General features: G+C 47.5%; 1 protein-coding gene across 1 annotated transcript; it reads right to left on the reverse strand.

The window, feature by feature from the left end:
* Positions 1–1692: 1692 nt before the first annotated feature.
* LOC121007569 lies at positions 1693–8489 on the reverse strand. Its single transcript, XM_040439598.1, has 12 exons — positions 8185–8489; positions 5998–6109; positions 5777–5870; positions 5567–5621; positions 5320–5460; positions 4761–4921; positions 4414–4512; positions 4189–4334; positions 3942–4113; positions 2937–3049; positions 2643–2727; positions 1693–2564 (listed from the first exon to the last, which is right to left on the reverse strand). The coding sequence occupies exons 1-12, from the start codon at positions 8300–8302 to the stop codon at positions 2508–2510; spliced, it is 1353 nt and encodes a 450-aa protein (XP_040295532.1). The 5' UTR covers positions 8303–8489; the 3' UTR covers positions 1693–2507.
* Between the last annotated feature and the right edge of the window lie 7095 nt (positions 8490–15584).

The raw sequence follows: 15584 nt of genomic DNA on the forward strand, positions 1-15584 counted from the left end.
AGCAATACGCCTGATGAATAATAGTCAGGATCCAGGCTTCCTGAATCATAGACTGCCAATAAGGGGAGAAAAACAAAACAAAAAACAACAACAGGAAGCCATTCTACATCAGCTCCGATACACAGGATCTAAGGATCTGGAATACCTCTGATGAGACTAAGATTAAGATTTCCATTTCTTTCCATCATTAGATCCTTCACTTGTTGACCAAAAAGTTTCAAGGGCTTGGATTTCTCAGAGCAGAGGGATTTTGTGGATATAGTACTGCAACCCAAGGACTCTGCCGACTGCCCATCTACCTGCTGTAGATTTAGCAACAAACCCAACAGAGAATAATCATGGCCAAAAAACGCAGAGTGCAGAACCTCTTCTGTTTCGTACAGCCAGGAGCACTGCGACTTGGAGACTTCCATGGCTTCTCCTGAATTTTACAATTTTCACTTCGACCCATCAGATCCTTTAAGCCATCCTGAATGTTGGTCATATCCACCAAGAGATTGTTTGCCTAATCCCTACTTGTTCTCCATCAAATGAAAACAACTTCCAACATTTTACAGACTACTGGAGCCTCGTCCGGGTTCCACCATCTGTGCTTGGGTGTCCACGTCTAATCTGAAGAGCATTGGACTATTTAGGGCACTTTAGTTCCTGGCTCCTCGGAGTATGAAGACTGCACCTCGTGAAGGGTCAGGTATTCCTCCTCTGAATCCATTTCCACACCGATACAGGTCTTCAGTCTCAGCTCTTGGTCCTTTGGACATGCTCCTCGGTTTCAGACATGAAGGCTTGGACAAGGGTCTTCATTCATGAAAACGTAGCCCCAGAACTGAAATAGTTTCTAGGTGACGTGCATTCTCTAAACTCTGCGCCACCCGGCAAGGTGACCCAACATCGTCTACACATTAGGCGCCTTTACATCAGGATCTTTCCTAAGAATCTCTACTGGACATTTGGGGAAAAACGTAAAATACCAGTAAGACCATACCAATAAAAAAAAATTAAAAAAAAACATAGAAGAAAGCAGTATCAACAGAGAACAGTTTGGCCTCCTTCACACCTGTGAGTTTTCCATCTAAGTGCATGAAGCAAACACATAGCACCCGGACTAAATCCTGATCCATTCGTTTCATTTCTCGCATCATTTATGCGTTTAGGAAAAATCGCAGCACGTTCTATATTCTGAGTTTTTCCCGCAGCTCTGGTTCCATATAAGTGAAGGGGCCGCAGTGAAAAACTGAAGTCATCCAGATACAATGCGTTTTTCACTGATGGTTGCTAGGAGATGTAGATTGATATTCTTCTGTTCTTTTTCACGCATCAAAAACTGATTGCACCCACACGGAAAAAACTGAAACACTGAACGCAATGGCCGACAAAACTGCCTGAACTTGCTGCAAAACCTTTTTCCTGAACAGATCGGACACAATCCGTATCGCTCGTGTGAAAGACGCCTTACATTCACATAAGACCACCGATCCCTGGATGGACCCTACTGCAGACTTCGTATGGCCCTGTAAAGAGCAGTGACAAAACCTAGACCCCCGGAGGTCCTGACAACCTGATGATGGTGGTGGCCTGTGGTGCAGATGACCATTCTTCTAGGTGGCAGCGACCTCGCCTCCCCTCCGACCAGCGGCTGCAGGAAATACGCTCCCCGCTCTCCCGGGCACAAGAAATCTCCACCAATGTAAATAACTTATTTATTCTCTTGTACAAAAATGGAAGAATATGGATGAGATCAGATGGGGGGAGGGGGATGTAACATGGAGTGCAGAGCGAGCGCCCCCTGCTGCTCGATACTGGCAGTGTAAGAATCCCAGTCACAGTTCACATTTGTAACAATAAAAAAAAGGCACCGAACAAAGCGCAAAAAACAGAGTCCGGCGCCGTTCCTCAGCTTATGTAAGAGCACCATGATCCGTCTACAGGAGCCAAGCATCAAGGGAGTATAAATCGACACATGATACAGCAAACTATACGGTACACAGATGTAGCAGAGCTGAATATGTACAGTGAAAAGATAATGTAGTAGATGTCACCTGCAGTCCTATGTAACACTCAGCTCTGCTACATCTGGATTATACATATTACATCTAGCAGTTTCTGGCACTGCAAAGCCTCGTACATTTTGGGGGGCTCTAACCCCTGCAGGACACCGATGGGTGATGCAGATGTAAATCTATCCTGGGGGGGGGGGGTAACTTCTTGCTCTAATCGGTCACGCAGGCAGACAGGTCCAGACATGGAGGGTGGGAGGGGTGCAGTTAGTATTAAAAAATGCATCCCCGTCCGTGATTTGTAATTAAAGAGGAAGGAGAGACGTCCTGATCAATAGTTATTGCTGGTGAGAGGATTTGCCTTCAGGACAATACTGTAAACTCCTCAGTGGCCAGTATGGCGGCCAGTGCTGGGTGACATGATCGGAGCAGGGATTGTGGGGGTTACTGCGGCTGATAGTGTTTTGTGTTTGTCCCCCGTGGCATGGTAGGGGTTAAAGCAGGGGCTCCTCAGATCATGTCGTGTTCGCCCACGCTCTGCTTCAGGTAATCCTCGTACAGCTGCTTCTACAGAGACAAGGAGGAGAATGGTGAGAAGCGGCGCCACGTGCTGCACGGCAGCCGTGAACGCGACGAGCGCCTTACCCTCTTGTGCTCCACGACCTCGGTGACATAGCAGCGGCGGTCCATCAGATAGCGTCTTTCTTTCTTGGTAAGAGTCTCACGGGTTCTGGGGAGGAAAACACAGGTCAGACAACAGGAAACGCCATGGAGTACGCACTGGGGTCCAGGAAGCTGAGATACAGGGGCTGTCGGCACTGAAGTGATGTGTTAGCAGCCTCCGCATATCCCCTTCCCATCACTCTGCATGAAGACTCAAACAGCTGCACGTATCTCAGCTTCCTAGGAGTACAACCCTCAGCGTCACATGTCTGTTACCTGAAACATCTCTGGGCCACGAACAGGAAGATCAGGCTGAGGAGCAGCAGCCCCAGGAAGGTGTAGAGCACGTAGTCCTCCGGGACCATCGACCACAGGGTCTGCAGGGGAGACTGGGGCGAGAATGAGAAGAAACCAGTTACACAACAAGCAGAACGTGCAGCAATGTCCACAGAGGGGCCCCTGGCTCATACTGTGGCCCCATACAGACAAAAATCCATGTACAACGGTTTAAAAGGGACAGCGTCCAGTGACTGTATCATGAAAAGTTCTGCAACTTTGGATTTCAGCTGCCTCAGCAATAGCTCTGCTTGCTGTTGGTGTCATGCAGCGGCTGAAAACCTATCCTGACTAGTGTTGAGTGAACTTGTGTTTTAAGTTCGGCGTCTAAAGTTCGGCTTCCGGTTAGCGGAGAATCCCGATATGGATTCCGAATTCCGTTGTGGTCCGTGGTAGCGGAATCAATAATGGCCGATTATTGATTCCGCTACCACGAACCACAACGGAATTCGGAATCCATATCGGGATTCTCCGCTAACCGGAAGCCGAACTTTAGACGCCGAACTTAAAACACAAGTTCGCTCAACACTAATCCTGACCTAACATTTTTTCAGGGCTGAGGGTTTGGTACAATGCTTCAGTCTCAACAATCATGCGAGATGAACACAACACAAATCTCTCCTGCCCAGAAAGTTTGTTGCAATGTATCAGTCGAGGAGAAGATATTCCTTTACACTAGGGCAGGCATGCTCAACCTGCGGCCCTCCAGCTGTTGCTAAACTACAACTCCCATCATTCCCAGACAGCCTACAGAAGGGCATGGTGGGAGTTGTAGTTTTACAACAGCTGGAGGGCCGCAGGTTGAGCATCCCTGCACTAGTACAATGTACCAAATACCAGCTCTGAACAGGCAGTGTCAGCCTCTGGATGTAAACAAGAATGTTCCCGTTCACTGACAGCAAGCAGTAAAAAAAAAAAACACACAGAGTCTAGGGTCATCCTCACCAGGTAGATCTCGAGGGTCTCCACCCCTGACAACCCGAGAAGACTCAGCCAGAAGCTGCGGGGGATGGCACCAAACAATATGGAGGCGAAGAGGAAGACCGGAAGCAGGCAGGCTGTCAGCCCAAAGAGACAGCCACGGACACGGGCACGTCTGTTACTCCACACGGTGTCACTGAGGGGGAGATGGGGAGAAGTTCAGCACCAGATACAACCAGCCGGATCACAGGATGGACCCCCCCGCACTCACTCATCCTCCTGTAGTTTGCTCTCGATGCTCTCGCTCAGTCTCTGGCAGTCTCTCCCGAGAGTGTTGAGTGTGGTCTGCAACGTCTGGGTGATGGTTTTCTCAATAGCTTTACAAACATCTTCAATCTGATTGACGCAGCGACTCGGCTGCAAAGAGGCGGACTATGAACACCACAGCGGACACCAGAGGGCAGTATCGTACGATGGGGATTATGGGCAATATTACCTTATTGGGGTTCTGGATGTAGATGGTCGGCATGTCAAACCCACACTTGTTCAGCCCGGGCCTCTTACACAACTCTTGGACAATCTGCATCAGAACTCTCTGAAGACACACGAAAAAAATAAAATAAAAAACACAATGTTTAGACACAAGTCACACCCAGAGCTGCATTTATAATTCTGCTGGTTCAGTGTCCGGCTGGTGCATTGCAGGAGATGTAGTGTAGAGAATTATGGCGTATCAGCAGCCCAGATATAAGCTTCAGAATGGCAGACACCAGACCTATGAACGCAGCAGCTCGGGATGTGACTGGAGTATAAGCAGTGATGTCACCGGCTCCGCCTCCTCACCTGGCGGTCACTCTCACTTCCGGCCTCGTCCGCTTTGCTCAGGTAGAAGCGCAGTTTGTCTCCGTGGCTTTCGTTGAGCTTCTCCACGATATCCAGGGTGCGTTTACACAGCGCCTGACCCATCGGGTCGAAGAAAACCAGCACCAGGTCGCAGAGCTCCCCTGAAAGACACGGCCCGCGATCAGCCCCGATCCCCATGGTCATGGGGGAGGGGCTAACCCCAACTACGTCTGGTAAACTGGAATATTTCATAATCTAGCCCATTAATGGGGTTACCAGCAACAATGGGGGTCCCACATTTTTGGGATGTTCCTGCTGTTGTTCTAGGTTATCGGCTATTTCGGACAGAGGGGGCGACTGCTTTAAGGTGGCTCATTACTTCATTCAGATCAATGTAGTCGTTCCTCTACCATATAACCACGGCGGTGACATTCAATAATCCAGAATACCTGACCCAACAGGTCCTACTGATGCTGGATTACAGGACACGTACCTCCCTGAAGCGGTCGGATCACAGGCCTTGGCGCTGCCTCCACTGATGAATGTGCAGTACACTCACCTAGCCACAGGAGGGCCCCATTTACATTAAAGGGATACTTCATGTCGCCATCCACCAGGCCCGGGGTGTCCACGAAGGTCACGAGACTAAACTTCTTCTGCCGTGAGGTGGAGATCTCGGTGCACAGGTATTCGGACACACCTGGAGGAGCGAGGACAGGGCTCAGAAGAGCAGCACGGACACCGGGGGGCGCCCTTCTCCCGGCAGGGGTGACTGACCGGCTGCATGGGGAAGGGGTTCGCCTTACCTTGGAAGGTCTGCAGCGGCTTGAAGTGAGGGTAAAGGTGAAGGGTGGCATCGCCCTGCAGAAGAAGTCATCGTGAGACACAAAGTTTCCCCCTAAACCCAAGAGCTCACAATCTACCCTGCCATCACTCCTGTAACTGTGCAATAATCCGGACCGCCATTACAATTATTACCTCCCACTACCCCCATCGTACGGACTTCCCCCGCTTACCGTCAGAGACTCTCTCTTGCGGCCGCTTGTAATGAACGCGAAGCCTTGAGTTTCTATGGCGACGCCGGTGCGCTGTATGTGCTCCTCTATGTACCTGCGCAGAGGAAGGGACACCGTGAGCGGCCAAGACAGCCCCGCAGAGCGCCAGCCAGGGAGGGGGGACAGCACGCGAAAAGCCCCCCCCCGGACTGAGGGGAGGACAGGGTTACCCCAGTACTCACCAGTTGATGAAGCTGCTCTTCCCGGCGGAGTGGTTCCCCATTAACATCACCGTGATCTTCTTCCTCGGAGGTAAGAACGTGAGGCCGAGGTGAGAGGCGAGAGCGATGAGCCCTGCGGAGGAGGCACAGGACGTCACAAGGGTATCGAACCGGGGGAGGGGGGGGGGCCCAGGGATATATACACAGCTAGGGCGTCTAGAGATGTATGGCGGGGGTGGGGGAGAAGTACCAGGCGGGTGCCGTTTCTTCTTTATGTGCAGTAATAAATGAGCAGCAGGGGGCGTCCTGCAGGGGAATGAGACGGGCACTGACCTGGCACTGCCAGCACGCAGAGGGTGCCGCCCCGCACCAGGCAGACTAGACCGGGCAGACTTATCACTGATAAGAACAGGTTCGGTCGGGTTCACGTTTTCAGTTACTGAAGGCGCAGTGTGAACGGTGCTTTATGTCCTCACATTGATGCCCGCGCTATGTCACCAAACCGAATACAATCAGTGGAAAGTCCCCGTCTGCCCGCTGTGGTGCCAGGTCTACAACCGGGTGAAGAGGAAACCAACAAATAAGCCACAACCAGTGGGGGGTGAATATATATGCAACAAGGGAGCAGAGGGGGGGTGCACTGTATATGCAGCCTGGGGGGCACTGACAGATATACACACACATACTGGGGGGCACTGACATATACACACACATACTGGGGGGCACTGACAGATATACACACACATACTGGGGGGCACTGACAGATATACACACACATACTGGGGGGCACTGACAGACATACACACACATACATACTGGGGGGCACTGACAGATATACACACATACATACTGGGGGGGCACTGACAGATATACACACATACATACTGGGGGGGCACTGACAGACATACACACACATACATACTGGGGGGCACTGACAGATATACACACATACATACTGGGGGGGCACTGACAGATATACACACATACATACTGGGGGGGCACTGACAGACATACACACACATACATACTGGGGGGCACTGACAGATATACACACATACATACTGGGGGGGCACTGACAGATATACACACATACATACTGGGGGGGCACTGACAGACATACACACACACACACATACAGGGGGCACTGACAGACATACACACACATACTGGGGGGCACTGACAGATATATACACACATACTGGGGGGCACTGACAGATATACACACATACTGGGGGGGCACTGACAGATATACACACACACACTGGGGGGCACTGACAGACATACACACACATACTGGGGGGCACTGACAGATATACACACACACACATACTGGGGGGCACTGACAGATATATACACACATACATACTGGGGGGCACTGAGATATACACACACATACTGGGGGGCACTGACAGACATACACACACATACTGGGGGGCACTGACAGACATACACACACATACTGGGGGGCACTGACAGATATATACACACATACTGGGGGGCACTGACATATACACACACATACTGGGGGGGCACTGACAGATATACACACACACACACTGGGGGGCACTGACAGACATACACACACATACACTGGGGGGCACTGACAGATATACACACACATACACTGGGGGGCACTGACAGATATACACACACATACATACTGGGGGGCACTGACAGACATACACACACATACTGGGGGGCACTGACAGATATACACACACATACTGGGGGGCACTGACAGACATACACACACATACATACTGGGGGGCACTGACAGACATACACACACACACTGAGGGGCACTGACAGATATACACACACACATACTGGGGGGCACTGACAGATATATACACACATACATACTGGGGGGCACTGACAGACATACACACACATACTGGGGGGCACTGACAGACATACACACACATATTGGGGGGCACTGACAGATATACACACACATACATACTGGGGGGCACTGACAGATATACACACACACACTGGGGGGCACTGACAGACATACACACACAGATACTGGGGGGCACTGACAGATATATACACACACACTGGGGGGCACTGACAGATATACACACACATACTGGGGGGCACTGACAGATATATACACACATACAGGGGGCAGTGATGTGCAGACTCAGAAGCACTGGGCCCCGGACGATGCTTTACCACAGCAGAGGGTTCGGTGCAGCGCCTTACCGTTCTCCGGGTCGGTGTACAGGTTATGGCAGTCTCTCAGGATCCTCTCATTCACAGACACGGCCCCGACCATAGAGTCCGCATTGGCGGCCGCCCGAACCTTTACCTTCCCGGACATGCTGACTTCTCGGAGACTGCTCTGCTCACAGGAGCCGGCTTCAATAGCTACCAGAGGGACGAACTGTCTGCCGGGACTTGTAGTCCGGGCCCAAACCTCTCCTCAGGTAAAGCAAGATGACGTCGCCCAAGAGCACTACACATCCCAGGGTGCTCCAGCCGGGTGACGTTTCCTGACGTGCAACGTGTCAAAATCATAGAGTTCTTGAAGCTACAACACAAGAGAGACACTTCCGGGCAGAGCGGAAGTCAAGTATCCGCCATATTTGTTACTGGTATATATATATATATATATATATATATATATATATATATATATATATATTATTTATTTTTTTTTAAATATATATATATATATATATATATATAAATATATATATATATATAAAAATATATATATATGTATATATTATTTTTTTATTATATTTTTAAAAAAATAATGGAATAGTAAAGCGCAGTGTATGGGCAGAGAGGAGCTTCAGGTTGCAATGTATCATTGCATAGGCTCAGATACACAGCTCCGTTTCTGTATCACACATGCTGACCGTTGTGTTTTGCGGTCTGTGAATTGTGGATCCGCAAAACACGGATGCCGTCTGTGTGCGTTCCGCAATTTGCGGAACGGCACGGACAGCCATTGATATAACTGTCTATTCTTGTCCGAAGAATAGGACAGGTTATATATTTTTTGCGGACCACGGAACGGAGCAACACCGAGTGCTGTCCACATCTTTTGCGGCCCCATTGAAGTGAATGGGTCCGCATCCAAGCCACAAAAACTGCGTCTCGGATGCGGACCAAAACAACGGTCGTGTGCATGAGGCCTTAGGGCTCGTTCACACGACCATTGGTGTCCCGTTCCCGTATTGCGGATCCGCAATACACGGGCAACATTCCATTGTCATTTCGCATCACGGATGCGGACCCATTCATTTCAATGGGTCCACAAATCTGGAGATGCGAAACGGAAGCACGGAACAGAACACTACGGAGTGCTTTCTGGGGTTCCGTTCTGTGCCTCCGCACCGCAAAAAGATAGAACATGCTCTATCTTTTTGCGGAATGGAGGGATCGCGGACCCATTCAAGTGAATGGGTCCATGATCCCCATGCGGCTGCCCCACGGACGGTGCCCGTGCATTGCGGACTGCAATGCCTGTTACATGTATTTGCTGTAATTTTCATGTACACCAGCAGGTGGCAGCAATGTTTAGCAGGACCTTAGTAACAGTTTAGCATATCTAGACTGGAATAGTACATTCCAGTTTAGCTCCCCCCTCTTTCAGGAGGTGTGGAATGTTCCCACATCCTGCCTCATGGGGAGGAAAGGAAGTTAGTGTTAGTGTGCCAGCCACCCCGGCTAGGGGAAGGCTGTGCTGATAGGATCTCCCAGTTCTAGGGATCCCAACCCAGGATTGAGTCTCGGCTGAGACCAAAGATCTTCATTCCCAGTCTGAGCCCTTCAGCCTCAACTGGTGACAAGTAAGCAGCCACCTCCAGAACTCCAGGAAGAGCCATTCCCTGTGAGCATAACTGTGAGTACCATCCAGAGACCAGGAGAAGCCAAATTCCTCCTCAGCTAGTCAATCCCCAACACAGCAGAAGATAGACAGAACAGAAGACAGATTGCTGCCATATTCCCCAGGCACATGATAGAAGCAGAAGAGATATTGATCCCTGCCATACATTGCCAATACCTGCTGGGACCCAAGACTATTGCTGTATCTCATGTGGATTAATGCTGCCTCCAGTAAAGAAAGGTTGAATTATATTCCAAGTCTGGATCTCATTTACTGCTACCAAGTTCCTCAATTACTCCTACTAGCAACACACTCATTGATTGCAAGTGAGCCAGGATCCAGGAGTCCAGCCGTACCCAGGTAGGAGACACCGTTGACACTATTGCCACTACCACACAGAGACATTACACCACTCTGGCATTCCTCACCTGGTACGTGAGTTGCAACATCTTAACCTCCTCAGGACCGCCGTACGCAGGATTGCGTCTTTGCGGCGGCCCTGCTCTTCTGGGTGGACGCGCCGGTGCGTCCTCTCGCGAGACGCGAGATTTCATGTGAACGCGCGCACACAGGCGCGCGCGCTCACAGGAACGGAAGGTAAGAGAGTTGATCTCCAGCCTGCCAGCGGCGATCGTTCGCTGGCAGGCTGGAGATGTGTTTTTTTTTAACCCCTAACAGGTATATTAGACGCTGTTATGATAACAGCGTCTAATATACCTGCTACCTGGTCCTCTGGTGGTCCCCTTTGTTTGGATCGACCACCAGAGGACACAGGTAGCTCAGTAAAGTAGCACCAAGCACCACTACACTACACCCCCCCCCTGTCACTTATTAACCCCTTATTCACCCTTGATCACCCCTGATCACCCCATATAGACTCCCTGATCACCCCCCTGTCATTGATTACACCCCTGTCATTGATTACCCCCCTGTAAAGCTCCATTCAGATGTCCGCATGATTTTTACGGATCCACTGATAGATGGATGGGATCCGCAAAACGCATCCGGACGTCTGAATGAAGCCTTACAGGGGCATGATCAATGACTGTGGTGATCACCCCATATAGACTCCCTGATCACCCCCCTGTCATTGATTACCCCCCTGTAAAGCTCCATTCAGACGTCCGCATGATTTTTACGGATCCACTGATAGATGGATCCGATCTGCAAAACGCATCCGGACGTCTGAATGAAGCCTTACAGGAGGGGGATCAATGACGGGGGGGTGATCACCCCATATAGACTCCCTGATCACCCCCCTGTCATTGATTACCCCCCTGTCATTGATTACCCCCCTGTAAAGCTCCATTCAGATGTCCGCATGATTTTTACGGATGCACTGATAGATGGATCGGATCCGCAAAACGCATCCGGACGTCTGAATGAAGCCTTACAGGGGCATGATCAATGACTGTGGTTATCACCCCATATAGACTCCCTGATCACCCCCCTGTCATTGATCACCCCCCTGTCATTGATCACCCCCCTGTCATTGATCACCCCCCCCTGTCATTGATCACCCCTCTGTAAGGCTCCATTCAGACATTTTTTTGGCCCAAGTTAGCGGAATTATTTTATTTTTTTCTTACAAAGTCTCATATTCCACTAACTTGTGTCAAAAAATAAAATCTCACATGAACTCACCATGCCCCTCACGGAATCCAAATGCGTAAAAATTTTTAGACATTTATATTCCAGACTTCTTCTCACGCTTTAGGGCCCCTAGAATGCCAGGGCAGTATAAATACCCCACATGTGACCCCATTTCGGAAAGAAGACACCCCCAGGTATTCCGTGAGGGGCATATTGAGTCCATGAAAGATTGAAATTTTTGTCCCAAGTTAGCGGAACGGGAGACTTTGTGAGAAAAAAAAAAAATATATAAATTTCCGCTAACTTGTGCCATAAAAAAAAAATTTCTATGAACTCGCCATGCCCCTCATTGAATACCTTGGGGTGTCTTCTTTCCAAAATGGGGTCACATGTGGGGTATTTATACTGCCCTGGCATTCTAGGGGCCCCAAAGCGTGAGAAGAAGTCTGGTATCCAAATGTCTAAAAATGCCCTCCTAAAAGGAATTTGGGCACCTTTGCGCATCTAGGCTGCAAAAAAGTGTCACACATCTGGTATCGCCGTACTCAGGAGAAGTTGGGGAATGTGTTTTGGGGTGTCATTTTACATATACCCATGCTGGGTGAGAGAAATATCTTGGTCAAATGCCAACTTTGTATAAAAAAATGGGAAAAGTTGTCTTTTGCCAAGATATTTCTCTCACCCAGCAAGGGTATATGTAAAATGACACCACAAAACACATTCCCCAACTTCTCCTGAATACGGCGATATCACATGTGTGACACTTTTTTGCAGCCTAGGTGGGCAAAGGGGCCCATATTCCAAAGAGCACCTTTAGGATTTCACAGGTCATTTACCTACTTACCACACATTAGGGCCCCTGGAAAATGCCAGGGCAGTATAACTACCCCACAAGTGACCCCATTTTGGAAAGAAGACACCCCAAGGTATTCCGTGAGGGGCATGGCGAGTTCCTAGAATTTTTTATTTTTTGTCACAAGTTAGTGGAAAATGCTGATTTTTTTTTTTTTTTTTTTTTCATACAAAGTCTCATATTCCACTAACTTGTGACAAAAAATAAAAACTTCCATGAACTCACTATGCCCATCAGCGAATACCTTGGGGTCTCTTCTTTCCAAAATGGGGTCACTTGTGGGGTAGTTATACTGCCCTGGCATTCTAGGGGCCCAAATGTGTGGTAAGGAGTTTGAAATCAAATTCTGTAAAAAATGACCTGTGAAATCCGAAAGGTGCTCTTTGGAATATGGGCCCCTTTGCCCACCTAGGCTGCAAAAAAGTGTCACACATCTGGTATCTCCGTACTCAGGAGAAGGTGGGGAATGTGTTTTGGGGTGTCATTTTACATATACCCATGCTGGGTGAGAGAAATATCTTGGCAAAAGACAACTTTTCCCATTTTTTTATACAAAGTTGGCATTTGACCAAGATATTTATCTCACCCAGCATGGGTATATGTAAAAAGACACCCCAAAACACATTCCTGAACTTCTCCTGAATACAGAGATACCAGATGTGTGACACTTTTTTGCAGCCTAGGTGGGCAAAGGGGCCCATATTCCAAAGAGCACCTTTCGGATTTCACAGGTCATTTTTTACAGAATTTGATTTCAAACTCCTTACCACACATTTGGGCCCCTAGAATGCCAGGGCAGTATAACTACCCCACAAGTGACCCCATTTTGGAAAGAAGAGACCCCAAGGTATTTCGTGATGGGCATAGTGAGTTCATAGAAGTTTTTATTTTTTGTCACAAGTTAGTGGAATATGAGACTTTGTAAGAAAAAAAAATAAAAAATATCATCATTTTCCGCTAACTTGTGACAAAAAATAAAAAGTTCTATGAACTCACTATGCCCATCAGCGAATACCTTAGGGTGTGTACTTTCCGAAATGGGGTCATTTGTGGGGTGTTTGTACTGTCTGGCCATTGTAGAACCTCAGGAAACATGACAGGTGCTCAGAAAGTCAGAGCTGCTTCAAAAAGCGGAAATTCACATTTTTGTACCATAGTTTGTAAACGCTATAACTTTTACCCAAACCATTTTTTTTTTTTACCCAAACATTTTTTTTTTATCAAAGACATGTAGAACAATAAATTTAGAGCAAAATTTCTATATGGATCTCGTTTTTTTTGCAAAATTTTACAACTGAAAGTGAAAAATGTCATTTTTTTGCAAAAAAATCGTTAAATTTCGATTAATAACAAAAAAAAGTAAAAATGTCAGCAGCAATGAAATACCACCAAATGAAAGCTCTATTAGTGAGAAGAAAAGGAGGTAAAATTCATTTGGGTGGTAAGTTGCATGACCGAGCAATAAACGGTGAAAGTAGTGTAGGTCAGAAGTGTAAAAAGTGGCCTGGTCTTTCAGGGTGTTTAAGCACTGGGGGCTGAGGTGGTTAAAGGGCCCTGAGACTGTACCCTGCGCACGCTGCAATTGGCGTCACAAACAAAAAACATAGACTATTATACCCATATCCGGACGCACTGCATATTTTGGCGTCCGCCTAACCGTACCACGGTCCTGCTCATTGCATTTTTGGCGTCACGAACAGGATCGAGCTGTGTACCAACAGGATCGAGCTGTGTGCCAACAGAACCGGATCCAGTTGTGTGTTTCACAACAGAACCGGATCAAATTGCATGTTTCACAGTACTGCAAGTTCTGAGAATTGTACAAAAACCCTGAAAATTGACTTTATTGCCTTGTTGCTGTGCTAGAAAGCGCTAAAACGTGCTCACAGAATATTGAAAGAAAAAGATTACTACCAAATCCTAACCGAAAATCCAATAAAAGATGACACCCAAAAATTGACACATCTGCTGGAAGAAGCCAAAAACCAACATATTCTGTCAAAAAAAAAAAAAAGAATATATCACTGTAGATCATCCAAATTTAGCTTTATTTTATCATCTACCCAAGGTACACAAATCTATCAATAATCCGTTGGGAAGACCAATCATCTCTGGCATCTCTTCTCTGACCTGCAACTTGTCACATTACGTAGATGTTCTACTACAGAAATATGTGATTAACCTCCACTCATAACTAAAGAACTCAGCAAGCCTAATATCGCTCCTTAAAGAGGTGGAATGGGAAGAATCTTATATTTGGACAACACTAGATGTCTCAGCTTTGTATTCTAACTTTCCTCGCAAAGCAGGAATAAATGCCATAAAGCATCTCCTCCAACAGGAAGTGACATTGCCCAACTTACAAGGCCAGTTTATATTAGATGAGTTCATCCTAAATCACAATATATTTACATTTGAAAACAAAATATACAAATAGACAAAGGGAACCGCAATGGGCACGCGTTTCGCGCCAAGTTTTGCCCATATATATATATCGGACTATTCGAAAATCAATATATCTACAACGGACACCCATGGCGCAATAAACTGATATTCTACAAACGTTACATCGACGACCTACTGTTGATCTGGAACGGGAACATTGAAGATGCCGTCAATTTTACCGCACATTTGAATAATAACACCTTCAACCTCACTTTTACAGCCAATTATTCTACTGTGGCTATTGAATTCTTGGACCTGGTTCTTTTCTCCAAGGGAAGAGATATAGAAACCAAGACGTTTTCTAAGAAAGTAGACGGTAATAGCTGCCTAGATTATCAAAGTTCACACCATAAGAAATGGAAAAATAATATCCCATTTTTCCAATTTAAGCGGATCAGTAGGAACTGCACAAATGATGAAGATTTCAACAACCAAAGTCAAACCATAAAGTGCAGATTTCAAAATAAAGGATATCCCGGTAAGATTATAGAGGCAGCCTACGAGCGGGCAAAAGATCACACTCAGGACGAGTGCCTCACATCACGAAAAGCTAAACTAGACAATCTGAAAGCATCTGAAAATTTCTAATCTACATTTAGCACTACATACAACATGAACCACAATATATTGCGGAACATCCTGGCTAAACATTGGCCCATCCTGCAAGCAGATCCCTTTTTAAAGAGACACATCAAATCAAGACCTCAGATAACCTTTAGGAGGGCCCAAACTCTTAAGAATCTCATCGCCCCCAGCCGGTTACGGGATTATAAAAAGAATACACCACACCCAACTACCTTATTTCCCCAACTCTTCGGAAGTTACAAATGTGGACACCGTCGGACACGAATCTCCAGATTCACAAGCAATGTC

The sequence above is a fragment of the Bufo bufo genome, chromosome 7, assembly GCF_905171765.1.
Source record: "Bufo bufo chromosome 7, aBufBuf1.1, whole genome shotgun sequence".
Taxonomy (NCBI): Eukaryota; Metazoa; Chordata; class Amphibia; order Anura; family Bufonidae; genus Bufo; species Bufo bufo.

Coding starts and splice junctions, on each gene's coding strand:
- LOC121007569 (XM_040439598.1), bottom strand. CDS start 8,302: ATGTCCGGGAAGGTAAAGGTTCGGGCGGCCGCCAATGCGGACTCTATG. Junction 6,110..8,184: donor GTACACCGACCCGGAGAACG/GTAAGGCGCTGC, acceptor CCTCCTCCGCAG/GGCTCATCGCTCTCGCCTCT. Junction 4,513..4,760: donor GAAGTGAGAGTGACCGCCAG/GTGAGGAGGCGG, acceptor GTGTGTCTTCAG/AGAGTTCTGATGCAGATTGT.